Source organism: Orycteropus afer, unplaced genomic scaffold, assembly GCF_000298275.1.
Source record: "Orycteropus afer afer isolate SDZICR_OR568_19922 unplaced genomic scaffold, OryAfe1.0 scaffold00123, whole genome shotgun sequence".
NCBI classification, from domain to species: Eukaryota; Metazoa; Chordata; class Mammalia; order Tubulidentata; family Orycteropodidae; genus Orycteropus; species Orycteropus afer.
Genome location: NW_006921710.1, coordinates 2,834,496 through 2,846,133, shown reverse-complemented (window position 1 = coordinate 2,846,133; position 11,638 = coordinate 2,834,496). Strand labels below are relative to the sequence as shown.

Here is an 11,638-nt window from a genome sequence, read left to right as displayed (position 1 = left end):
TTCTGATCTGCTAGAGGGAGTCTTGGGGGTGAAGTCACCCCCTACCTACCTTCTATACCCCCATAATGTTGAGCACATGGGCTAGAAAAGTAGAGGGGTCACCCAGGGGCAATGGCCAGAGCCAGGTATGTGTGTAGACTCATACGTCCTGGCCAAAAGATAGCAGACACTTCTCACAGGAGTCAGAGTCTGGGCAGGTAGAAATTTTGATCATCGAGTTTGCTGCCAAATTGGGGGATGGGGGCAGTGATAAGATGTGTGACTTCATATGCCCAGGGGTGTTTAGTGTCAGGGGTTGGCCTGGCCCACCCTGACTGGAGAGAGGGTCAGCCATGTGTGGGCTGGAGAGCAGACAAGCAGGAATGGGGGGCAGGCAGGAGGGTGGGTGGGGCCATAGGGAGCCAGTCTAGCTGTCCTCTCGGACTGGCCGGATCTTCATCTCGGAGAACTTGAGCGAGTATTGCCAGCCAGTCCAGGAGGACCACTCGACACCATCAGCGTAAGAGGCGTGGGCGCCGCGCAGGTACTGCCCATTGAGGTTGGACGTGTGGCAGTTGCGGTACCACCAGGCACCGCGGTAGAAGGCAGCGCAGTTGTTCTCTGAGTGGTCACTGTCACGGTCCTTGGTGGTGAACCTCATGCCACTGTGCTTCGAGAGGGAGTCACCTATGCAGGCAGGCACAACAGGTGTGTTCACACTGGGCACTCGTGTGCACTCTCAGATGTGTTATGTGTGTGCACATAGGCACACAGACCATATGTGTGTACACACATATTACACGTCCCCACTTACATACACACACTGGCGCACACATGTACACCCATGCCTGCCTTCCACATCCATGTGTGTCACCAGGATCACATGAACAAATGGTGTCCTTACAGACCCCCTAGGTCAAGGTATCTGTGTCCTCCCTCCTGGTTCTTTCACACACTTCCTTTCCTTGCTTTCCTGCCCCTGGTTGAGAGGAAAAAGCTCAGCCCAAAGAGGTTGAGTCACTGCACTTTAGAGACCAGCAGAGCCCAAACGCGAGGTCTCCTGATTGGTGGCTCTGGGCTGTTTCCTCCTCTGCAAAATGGGTAAACAATCTAGGCTCTGCTGGCCTTGGGTTGCCGAGGTGTGGACCAGCGTCTTGGATGAGAGGCCTTAATCCTGACCCCAGAGAATGGAGGCGCTTGGTCCTGTGGGACAGCTTCCCTAGCCCTTCCCCATGGGCCATCTTTGTCCTCCCAGATAGGAGACTGCTGGTCTGCCCCTAGCCCTTCCCCATTGCCTGCTGCAGTCTGGAGCCTTACCTGCAGTCCCTGAGTAGTCGGCCACCGTGAGTGGGTATCCATCTTCCTCAGGATCCACAGAGAACAAGCCCACACCAAAGCTCCCATAGTGAGCATAGGCCGTGCCATTGTCAAAATCCTGCAGGTCCACGTGCAGTTCATAGGCAGCCTGAGTGGTCAGGGCATGGATCCTCTTGAGGCCTGGAGCAGGGGAGAGAATGGCAAGGGGAGTTGGAGGCCTCAGAAAGTGACCCCCTGGAGAGAACAAAGGAGAAATGAGAGCTCCGCTTTTGGGTTAGTGACAGGAACAACTACCAGGTGCGTGCATTTGATCCTGCGCTACTTCCTTCTTCCTGTAGGCCTGCGTTGGGCAGAAACTGAGGATGGACAGTTGGTGATGTGTAGCTTTCTCTATCCTCTTTACCTGGGCTATGTCTTCTAAATATGGTGGCAAGGCTGCAGGAGTCAGGAGGAGTTTGGGGAATCTTCGGCATTGGAGAGGATGGCTCCTCATCCTCCTCCATACTCTGGGCTCCAGCCAGACCAGGTCTGGTACGTGCATGTCACTGAACCTGCCTTTGAACCTCTGTGCATGCTGTTCCCTCTGCCTGGGACACCTCCTTAGGAAGACTGCCAGCCTTCTGCCAACTCAGGTGCTTCCCATCTGTGTTCATCACTCTGTGTCTCAGCTGCCTGTTTCCATATCTGTCTCCCTCCAGGGCAGGCACGCCATTGAGAGTAGTCTGTCTGCCCTACGTTGCTGACTGGGTGGGACCCAGCATACAATAAGTGCTCAATAAATGCTTGCTGGCTTAGTGGAGGAGAGGTGGAAGATGGTGCCCTCATCTCCTGCTGTCTCCAGGGCCTGGTCTGTGCCCTCCCATCCACTCTCTCCCCTACCACTCTCCTCCTCAGTAATCCTGTACCCATCTTATGGGCCTCACTCCAGCCATCTGCCACCAACCCATAACACATACACTCTCTCAAAGTGCTTCCCTGCTAGTCTGATTACCTCTTGATTAAGAGAGCATTTAATTAAACGCCTTACGAGTTAGCAGCAGCGAGTGACATTTCATCAGCTCTTGCCAAGCTCTGAGCCTCACGTGGGTCAGTACGTGCATCCCCAAAGGGCGTGAAGGCAGTGTGCACCGTGCCCATCCAGCCCCCAAGGCCAGCCTTTGTTTGGCTCCATCCCCCAGGTCCAGGGAACAGGAGAGGTAGCCGTGAGCAGTGACAGCAATAATAGCAGCAGACCTAGCGCCTGCACGGTCCAGGTGGTGAGGACATGAACTTGGAGAACACAGGGATCTTGCCAAGGTCTCTGTCTCCCTGCCTCTCCCGCCACTCTCCAGGCTGGAATCGCAGGGCTTGGGGTGAGTTGCTCTCCCTCCCTGAGCCCCAGCTTGCACACCTGGAGGGTGGTCCTCACAGGGCCGAAGGGGCGGCCAGGAGGGAAGGGCCAGAAGGGCTTCTTCACAGACTGTAAGGGGAGAGGATGTAACGATGACAACCACCACCACCTGGGCGGTACTTAGGATGGCCAGGCACTGTGCTGAGTGTTTCACGCAGATTAATTAATCAAAGTGAATTAGAATGAGTCAAATTTAATTAAAGAATCCCTGTGTAGTCTTAGAACAGCGCCTGGCTCATCACACGTGTGATCCCACCGTTGGCTGTTGCTATCTTTACATGAGGTAGGTATTATTATTAGTCCTATTTACTGTTGTGGAAACTGAGGCACGGGGAGGTTAAGTGGTTACTTACCAGGCCACACAGCTGGTAAGTGGCAGAGCTGGGATTTGAACCCAAGCAGAATGGCCCTTACTTCTTGCTCATACTCAGTTTGTACACAGGGCAAATGATATCCAGAAATAGTGGAAGAGGGAGACTAACCCAGAGAAGATTCTGGAAGACTTTTTTCCCCACCACTAAATGGTAGCTGGAGTCCAAAGGTCCACCATTAGCATGCGATCCCTTTGAGTTCACCAGTGCCCTGCTCCAGATGCCCTTCTCAATCTCCTTGAGGGGCTGCCAGACTGTGTCCCCTGAATAAGGGGCAGGATGGGGATCCTGGGGCCTCCAGGTTCCTTTCTGATTTGGGGTTCACACTTATTTCCACCCTTCTTCCGGGTGGGAGGTTTCTCCAGTCCTCATTGGTCTGCTAAGATTACTCCCCCCATGTTCACGGCTTCTCCCCACTGGGCTCTTGGATGGTGAGCTGAGAGCTGCCCCACCCTCCCTGAGAGTTCAAATACCAGAGGGCAGGGGAGGAGCAAGCAGATTAAAACAGAAAGAAAACGCTTAGACCCATGGCATTCTTCACACCATCACCCCGGTGAACTTTCTGATAGATTAAAGAGCAGAACTGAACAGAAAACTAAAAAAGGGTAAGAAGAAACTATAAAAACCAAAAATAACAAACTCACTGCCATCAAGTCGATTGCAACTCATAGTGACCTCCACTGGGTTTCCAAGATGGTAAATCTTTATGGAGCACCTCTTTAAAGTGCTGAAGAGCAAAGATACCCTTTTGAAGACTAAGGTGCACCTAATCCAAGCTGTGGTATTTTCAGTCGCCTCATATGCATGTGAAAACTGAACAATGAATAAGGAAGACCAAAGAAGAGTTGATGCTTTAGAGATGTGGTGTTGATGAAGAATACTGAAAGTACCATGGGCGGCCAGAAGAACTAACAAATCTGCCCTGGAAGAAGTGCAGCCAGAATGTTCCTTGGAAGTGAGAATGGCCAGATTCCATCTCACCTACTTTGGTCATGTTGTGAGAAGGGACCATTCCCCGGAGAAGGATGTCATGCTTGGTAAAGTGGAGGGTCAACGAAAAAGGGGAAGGCCCTCAACAAGATGGATTGACGGAGTGGCTGCAACAATGGGCTCAGGTATAGCAGGGATTGTGAGGCTGGCACAGGACTGGGCAGTGTTTTGTTCTGTTGTCCACAGGGTTGCTATGAGTTGGAGCCGACACAACAGCACCTAACAACAACAACAAATCTTTACAGAAGTAGATTGCCCTATCCTCCTCCTGTGGAGCTGCTGGTGGGTTTGAACTGCCAACCTTCTGGAGATATATATATATGTGTGTGTGTGTATATATATATATTTATATTTATAAAACTAGTAAAGGGAAAGTAGAGCTGAAAACCCAGAAGATACGAAGAAAAAAGACTGCCAAATTGACTATATAAAAATTTAAAACTTCTAGGAAATAAGTAATAACATTACCAAAAAAAAAAAAAAAGAAAAGAAAGCTGAAAGATGATTGGCTTGGACTACAAATGTATCATGTCTATCAAAGGATCAATAACCATAATATATAAAGAGCACTGATAACGCAATAGGAAAAAGCAGAACAATGTGAAGGTGGCAGGGGAGTGTGCAAAGCAGAAGGGAGGCCACAGTGCAGGGAAGTTGAAGGTCTGGGGCTCAAGTTGACATTCTTGTCAGGGCTCCCTGCCCAGCAGCATCTGCCAGAAGCTAATCAAGGCCCCGCTTAAATGCTTCCTCTCACACCTTCCGTGGCTGCTGATAGATTTCAATTAAGATGCCAAGGAACGACAGCAGAGACACCAGTGCTTCTCCAAGGGAGTGGGTGGGTGCCTGCTCTCTGTCTTGTACACATGTCCCCTGGGTGGGGGAAGGGAAAGAACATCCTCTTGGGAGAAGCTTCTCTCCCTCTCCCTCAACCCCCCATCTTATCTGGCTTTTCATTCATTCATTAACCAAGTCAAAGCTTGGCTGGGCTCCACTGTGTGAACCGTACCGGGGCTCCCCCCGCCCCAACACAAGTGCATACACACATGCACACACACAAATATACATGGACACACACACACACATGTCCACACCCATCTATGCACATATACATCCCACACGCATACACACAAAGGCACATACATACACATAGTACACTAGCACCTTACTGAGCCTCAGTTTTCCCATCTGTGAAAGGGAAGAACAGTAGCAGTGCCTCCCTCCCAGGGTAGGGGTGAGTGCTCAGGGTTGCAGAGCTGAGCACACAGTAGGTGCACAGTGAGTGTGGACAGTGGTCACTAGAGCCACATTTGTGCCTTTGGCATCTCCTATAGTCAGTACCCATGTGGACCCCAGGGACACACAGAGGTCAGCATAGAGAGATCCTGCCTTCAGGGACCCCAGACCAGGGCAGATGGGCATGAAGCAAATGGCAGTGGGAAATTCCTACTCACAAGTCTCTGAGCACGCAGGGGCGGAGTGGGGACCCACCCACTGCTCTCTCCCAGGGGTTTCTGTTAAACCCCGCAGACCAAGATCCTCCTGGCACCCAAACCTCTCACTCAGCCCTCCAGTTGGTGCTTCCTGGTGGCCACACTGGCTTTGGCCCGTCCCATTCTCAGGGAACGTCCCAGATATCCATGCGGGGAAGTGAGAGGGTGGGGTGGGAGGTGCACCTGGCATGGAGGTGATTCGGATGTACTCAGGGGAGCATTTCATTCCAAGGCCCATGTGTTCATTTTAATGTCTATTAAAAATATAAATGAGTATCTGCTCGTGGCTGGGGGGTTTCTCTTGAAGAAAATGTTCTGGAATCATTGGTGATGATTGTACAACCTCACCTAATAAGCTACAAACCTCTGGGTGTTTTTTTTTTTTTTTTTTTAATGTGCTGTGGAGTCGGACCCGACTCATAGCAACCCCTCCTTGGGTTTCTGAGGCGGTATCACTAATGGAAGTAGATTGCCCAACCTTCCTTCCGAGGAGCGGCTGGTGGTTCAAACCACTGGTTTGAAACTTCTGGTTAGCAGTCAAGTGCCTTAGGCACTACGCTACCAGAGCTCCTAACCTTCTGGATGGTAGACTTTAAATGAAGAATTTATGGTATGTGAATTCCATCTCTCAAAAAGTCACGTCAAATGGTGCCACCTCTTCCCCCATGTACCCCCCTCCCATACCAGACCACACAGTATCCTGAGTAATGTTTACTGTCAGCTTTAATCATAGAATAATATGTGGTAAATATAGTTATAAATTGCTTAACTGCAATATTTCTTAGATTCTATATAAATACTAACAACAAAATTGTTTTGTAAGATCTACTTAGAGTTACAAATAATTCATTGTTACTGTGTTTGCCATCGAGTTTGATCTGACTCACAGTGACCCCTCCTTGGGTTTCCACGGTGGTGTCACTTCAAAAGTAGATTGCCCAACCTTCCTTCTGAGAAGTGGCTGGTGGGTTTGAACCGCCAGCCTTCTCTTCTGGTTAGCAGTCAGATGCTTTAGGCACTACACCACCAGAGTTCCCAATCATTAGTTACAACATTTAAAAAAAAAAAAAAAAAAAAAGCACTTCAAGCCACAACACCCCCTCCCTACAATAGATAAACTAGGACTTTAGACTTGTGATTTTAGAGGATGTTTTTATTTAGAATGAAATTAAATAAGGCATTTAAATGTTTCAATACTGAGCTAATTAAAAGATAAATATTAAGTCAATAATAATTATAATAATCTTCATGTCACTTTCTGAGCCCTTGTTTGGTGCCAGGCACAGACTGTGTGCCAGCTGTGGGGTCACCACGTGCACTGAGTGGGGAGCCACGTGAAAGCACCACTGGACCCTCTGTTGGGTGCTACGCCCTTCATGTCCTCTGGGTGGCCACCGGGCACTGCACACTGTCCCAAGAGCAGGCCCTGCTCCCCAGTAGCAGCCCTCAGGACTGGGCAATGCTGGGCTGTCAAGGGGCTCCAGGTGTCGGGAGGGTACCCTGCACCTGTCCACAGCACGCCTGAACTGCACAGTAAGCAGTTCCCAGGGTGTCAACAGTCAAAGGTCCCCTTGCTTTCTACTTTGGGTCACCCCGACAGCTCCCGCCCGAGTTGGAAGGTGTGGGACCCTCACACTGCTGTCTTCCTCTCCTCTATCCTGTTCTTAAGAATGTGTCTGCCCTGAGCACCTTCCACACACACCAGTGATGTTCCCTGCGGCCGCATTCTCACTGACCGCATTCATAGCGAACTTATTTCTCACCTTTACCTGCAACACACCTGAGCTGACTCAGCTGTGACGAGGTCAGGGAAAACACGATTTTCAGTGAGACAGGAATGGTCCTGCGCGCACCGCACACACATACATACACACACACACACACACACACACCCCACACCTCCCCACAGGGGAAGGGTCGTCGGAGGCTCTCACCTAACCAGTGCTCCCCCGTCAGCTTGCCGAAGCCATCCCGGTAGGCCTCCCAGCCGCGGAAGAAGTTCACTGAGCCGTCCTCGCGGCGCTGAAACACCTACAACGGAAAAGACGGCAAAGGGAGGGTTATGTTTCCGGTCCCAGGAACTGCGGACCCTATCCTGAGCTGTGCTCTTCCCGTACTCTGCTCCCCATATGCCCGCTGGGGCGGGGTGTCTCATGGGACCTGGGACAGAGCAGGCCTCAGCAGCCTGGTGGCGACCCAGGAGTGACTGCTGGATACCCCCAGGTCCCGGGGGGTGGGTCCCTGGAATTCTCCGACAGGAATGTGACGAGGGTGGAGACCAGGTGTCTTGTCCCCCTTCTGCGGTGCCACATAGGGCAAGAGTCCTGGTGTGCCTTTTTCCCAGGTCAAAACGAAACAAAACAAAAACCCATTCTTGAGGTTTTAAAAACCTAAAGCACCCCTTGGGTTTGGCCCCCAGAGCTGTCAACATGTCTGGCCAGCGTCTTCATAACGCCACCCCTCCCCCAAAATAAAAAAAGTGTGGGTGGAAGGATGGGTGGGAGCTTGGGCACCGAGGTCCAGCCACCTCTCCCCCGCCACCGGGCTGGGGTGTGCGTCGCGTACCAATGAGCCTCGGAGCGGCCTCTGTTCTTCATTTTAATAACATTCTTGATTTGGGAGTCAGGAATCCCATCGGTTAAATTGCTTTGAAATAAGTGCGACGGTGCAGGCCAGAGCTGCCTTGAGTATTTACAAGATCCGCTGACAGTCCTGTTCCCAGCTCGCCCCGCCACCCCTCCCTGCTCCAAACTCCCTGTTTAACAAGCCTTTTCGTTGCTCATTTGCCCAGACGGCAGCCCCTCCTGGACCGACCTGCCTCCATCTGTGTCCGTGTGTCGGATGCGTTAGAGATTTGGCTGCGGCGGCAGGGAGCTGCCAGTTTCATTACTAAGCGGCCTGATTTCACTCGCTCGGAACCGCCCCGGTGCTGGTCTGACCTGCGGCAGGCGTCTGCTAGGTGAGCATATGCTGGATGCTTGGCCTCCGTGGGGACATGTCAGTCACAGCATTTGGGCAGTTTTGACGTCAAAGAGCTAGAGAGAGATGACACCTCTTTTTTCTTGCTCCACTACCTCAAACGAGGCCCAGCCTTGGAATTTGAAAGTCCTCAGATGGGACTGGCTCGGCAAGGAAGGAAATTCTATAAGGCTCAGCTAGATCTGAGAGGCAGTGGAGAATGGTATTGATGGCTGGAGATTGGGACTCTGGGCACGCGCCCTTTGAAAGACCTAATCCTGGAAGAGACTCAGGCACTCCCTGGAGAAGGCATGGGGCAGCCAGGGGTCTGTTCCTGGTTGGAGGAGGGGAGCTGGAGCAGCTAGCAGGGCTGTTGGGGACTTTGGCCCTCCTAGCATCCGTCAGCTTCTCTGAGCACCCCAGTGTTGGACAGGGGGCTCATGATAGGTGGGGTAGCACAATGGTTAGGGATCTAGGGTCTAGTCAGTCTACCTTTCTGAACCCCAGTCTTGTCATCTGTGAAGTGGAAATCATTACAGCATCCCCCTCGTGGGCTGTGACGATTCACCGAGATTAAATGCAGTGCACATATTAGGTACTCAATAAACTTGAGCTGATGGTCATTATCCTGGAGATGCAGGCCTGGCCGCTGCTGCCTTACAGGCACATGGATGGTCCCCTTTCCTCCCCTCCCCCTCAGCCCCCTGACCCAGGCCACACCCTACTTTTTCTCCAGCTGCTGCAAAGGCTCTTGACCACTCCACCCGACAAGCTGGAGCTCCCTGACCCAGAAGGCCTGCATATCCCCTTCCTGAGCTGCCCTGAGGGGACCGCCCAAGCTTCTTCACTAAGTATTCCACCAAGCACCTCTGTGCGGGCTGTGGCTGCAGAAACCGAGCAGGGGCCGCACAGCCCTGTCCTCAAGGATCTTAGGGGCAGAGGAACAGAGGATAGCCGTGTGTCCTCAGGAGTCCTCCACCCCTGCAGGACAGATCTGGGACGCGGGGAAAGAGTGGGTCAGCTCAGGTGTCAGGCTTCTGGGACTGGGCGAGTCACTCCACCTCTGAGTCTCAATTTCCTCACCACTAAGAAGCTCCCAGGACCTCCTCAGTATTGAACAAGGAACATGGAGTAAGGAAGCACAGGGGTGTGAGGAGAATGGATGGGAAAGGCGAAGGTGAGCAGAGGGTTTGCAGCAACTGGCACCACACCCAGCCAAGGTTGTAAGCAGGTGGGGCCCACCTGTGCCCCTCCTGAAGGCTCGTGGCAACTGTGTAGCCTTCCAGAAAGAGAGCAAGAAGTGCTGGTAGTCCCAGCCCGAGCCTCCAGGATGCTCTCCAGGGCTCTGCCTCCCACTCAGAGCTCAGAGGAGGTCTGGTGCCCCTCTTCCCCTCCCCTCTCCCCTTCATTCCTCTGCCTTTATGGTTTCTGAAGGAAGGCCCTGGCCAGGTGCCCTCCGACTCGGTTTCCCCAGCCACCACCTGGCACAGAGGTGCTCAATGGAAAGTGGGAATGAATGAAAAGAGCCTGGGGCTCCTACGATGCTGTGATCCAGGCAACCCACCCAGACACTGCAGACCCGAACCAGCTGCCACTGGGCTGACTCCAACTCACCACGACCCCATGTGTGTCAGAGCAGAACTGGGCTCCACAATTTCCAATGGCTGATTATTTTCAGAAGTAGATCAACAGCCTTTCTTCTGAGGCACCTCTGGGCATACTTGAACTGCCAACCTTTTGGTTAGCAGCTGAGTGTGCTGTTTGTACCATGCAGAGACAGCCCAATCGAAGAGTCTGAATGAAGCAACAGGAGGGGCTTTCCAGGCCAAGGAGCTCAGGCCAGGCTAGTTGGGCGAAGAGATCCTGAGCCCATCACAGCAGCTGCCAGAGTTGAGTCCCCTTCGCTGTGTGCATACATTATTTACCAAATCCTTACCCTGCCCCTGGGAACTGAGGCTCTGTCCCCCCAGCTCCCTTACAGGTGAGCAGACAGAAACTCAAACACTGGTCTGGAGCCAGGCAGCTGTGAGCAGAGAAGTGGATGATCAGACCCAGACCTCTGGCCTTCAGCCTAAGGACAGGCTAGACTTGCCCTCAGTACCAGTGTCTGAAGACCAAAGTCCTCCTACCCATGTCCACGCCTGTGTTTGCCACTAGCCAGGCCATCTGATGTGTGGAGCTGGTCTCCTTACTCAGCCCTCTCTGCCAAGAGCTGACCTCCAAGCCTGTAGTCCCAAGCTGGGTGCCAATCATAGCATGACTCCTGAATCCTTCCTGGAACTTGACCTAGCTAAGGGAGGTGCATGACCTATTGGCGTGAGCACATACCCAGGGGCTGCCGGGCATCCTTGCCTTTCTCCTCCACCCAAGAAACCAAACCAAAACCAAACCCACTGCCACTGAATTAATTCTGACACACAGTGACCCTCACAGGGTTTTCAAGGCTATAAATCTTTACAGAAGCAGACTACCTCATCTTTCTCCCACAGAGCGGCTGGTGGGTTCAAACCACCGACCTTTGGTTAGTAGCCCAAAGCTTTAACCACAGAGCCACCAGAGCTCCTTCCACCCAAGAAAGTACATCTGAAATCAATGAGCAGGATACACATTCTTGTTGAGATAGCCTGACTCTACCCCAATTTAGAAACCATGGCAATTGTTTACTAACATGGACACCAATTTTAACCCACTCACTAGGGGCTGAGTGACATCCAGGGCACAGCTGTGCAGAAGTGACTTTGAAACTTTTTTCCATGACCCAGAGTCAAAATACCATTGACCTCATCACCATTATCACACACAACATTTATATCTGAAACAAGTTTCCTAAAAAAATATTTATCATATAAGGGTATTAAAAGGAACACCCTTTAATATTTCCTGTTTTGTTCTATTCTACTCTATTTTATTTGAAAAATAACATTGATCACAACCCATCAAGTTGATTTCACCACCTTCCAATGGATCATGACCTGTAGTTTGAGAAACACTGAACTCCACGTGGCTGACTTTTGCGGCAGGCTGTCCTTATTCATTGGTTCAAACACCGAGTGGCTGGCGTGTGCCAGGCACCACGCAAGGATCTCAAAACTTGGAAACCCTGGCCCTGGTCTCCAGCTGATTACAGCCCAGTGTGACCAAGT

The 11,638-nt window shown here is 51.8% G+C and overlaps 1 protein-coding gene across 1 annotated transcript in view; it reads right to left on the bottom strand.

The window, feature by feature from the left end:
• Positions 1–406: 406 nt before the first annotated feature.
• The window catches only part of FIBCD1 (fibrinogen C domain containing 1), a 37,312-nt gene continuing 26,080 nt past the window's right edge, over positions 407–11,638 (bottom strand). Inside the window, exons 5-7 of the mRNA XM_042781449.1 lie at positions 7,472–7,568; positions 1,297–1,476; positions 407–666 (exon numbers count right to left, since the gene is read on the bottom strand). Of these exons, the coding sequence (XP_042637383.1) occupies positions 407–666; positions 1,297–1,476; positions 7,472–7,568 (537 nt within the window). The remainder of the gene's footprint in view (positions 667–1,296; positions 1,477–7,471; positions 7,569–11,638) is intronic.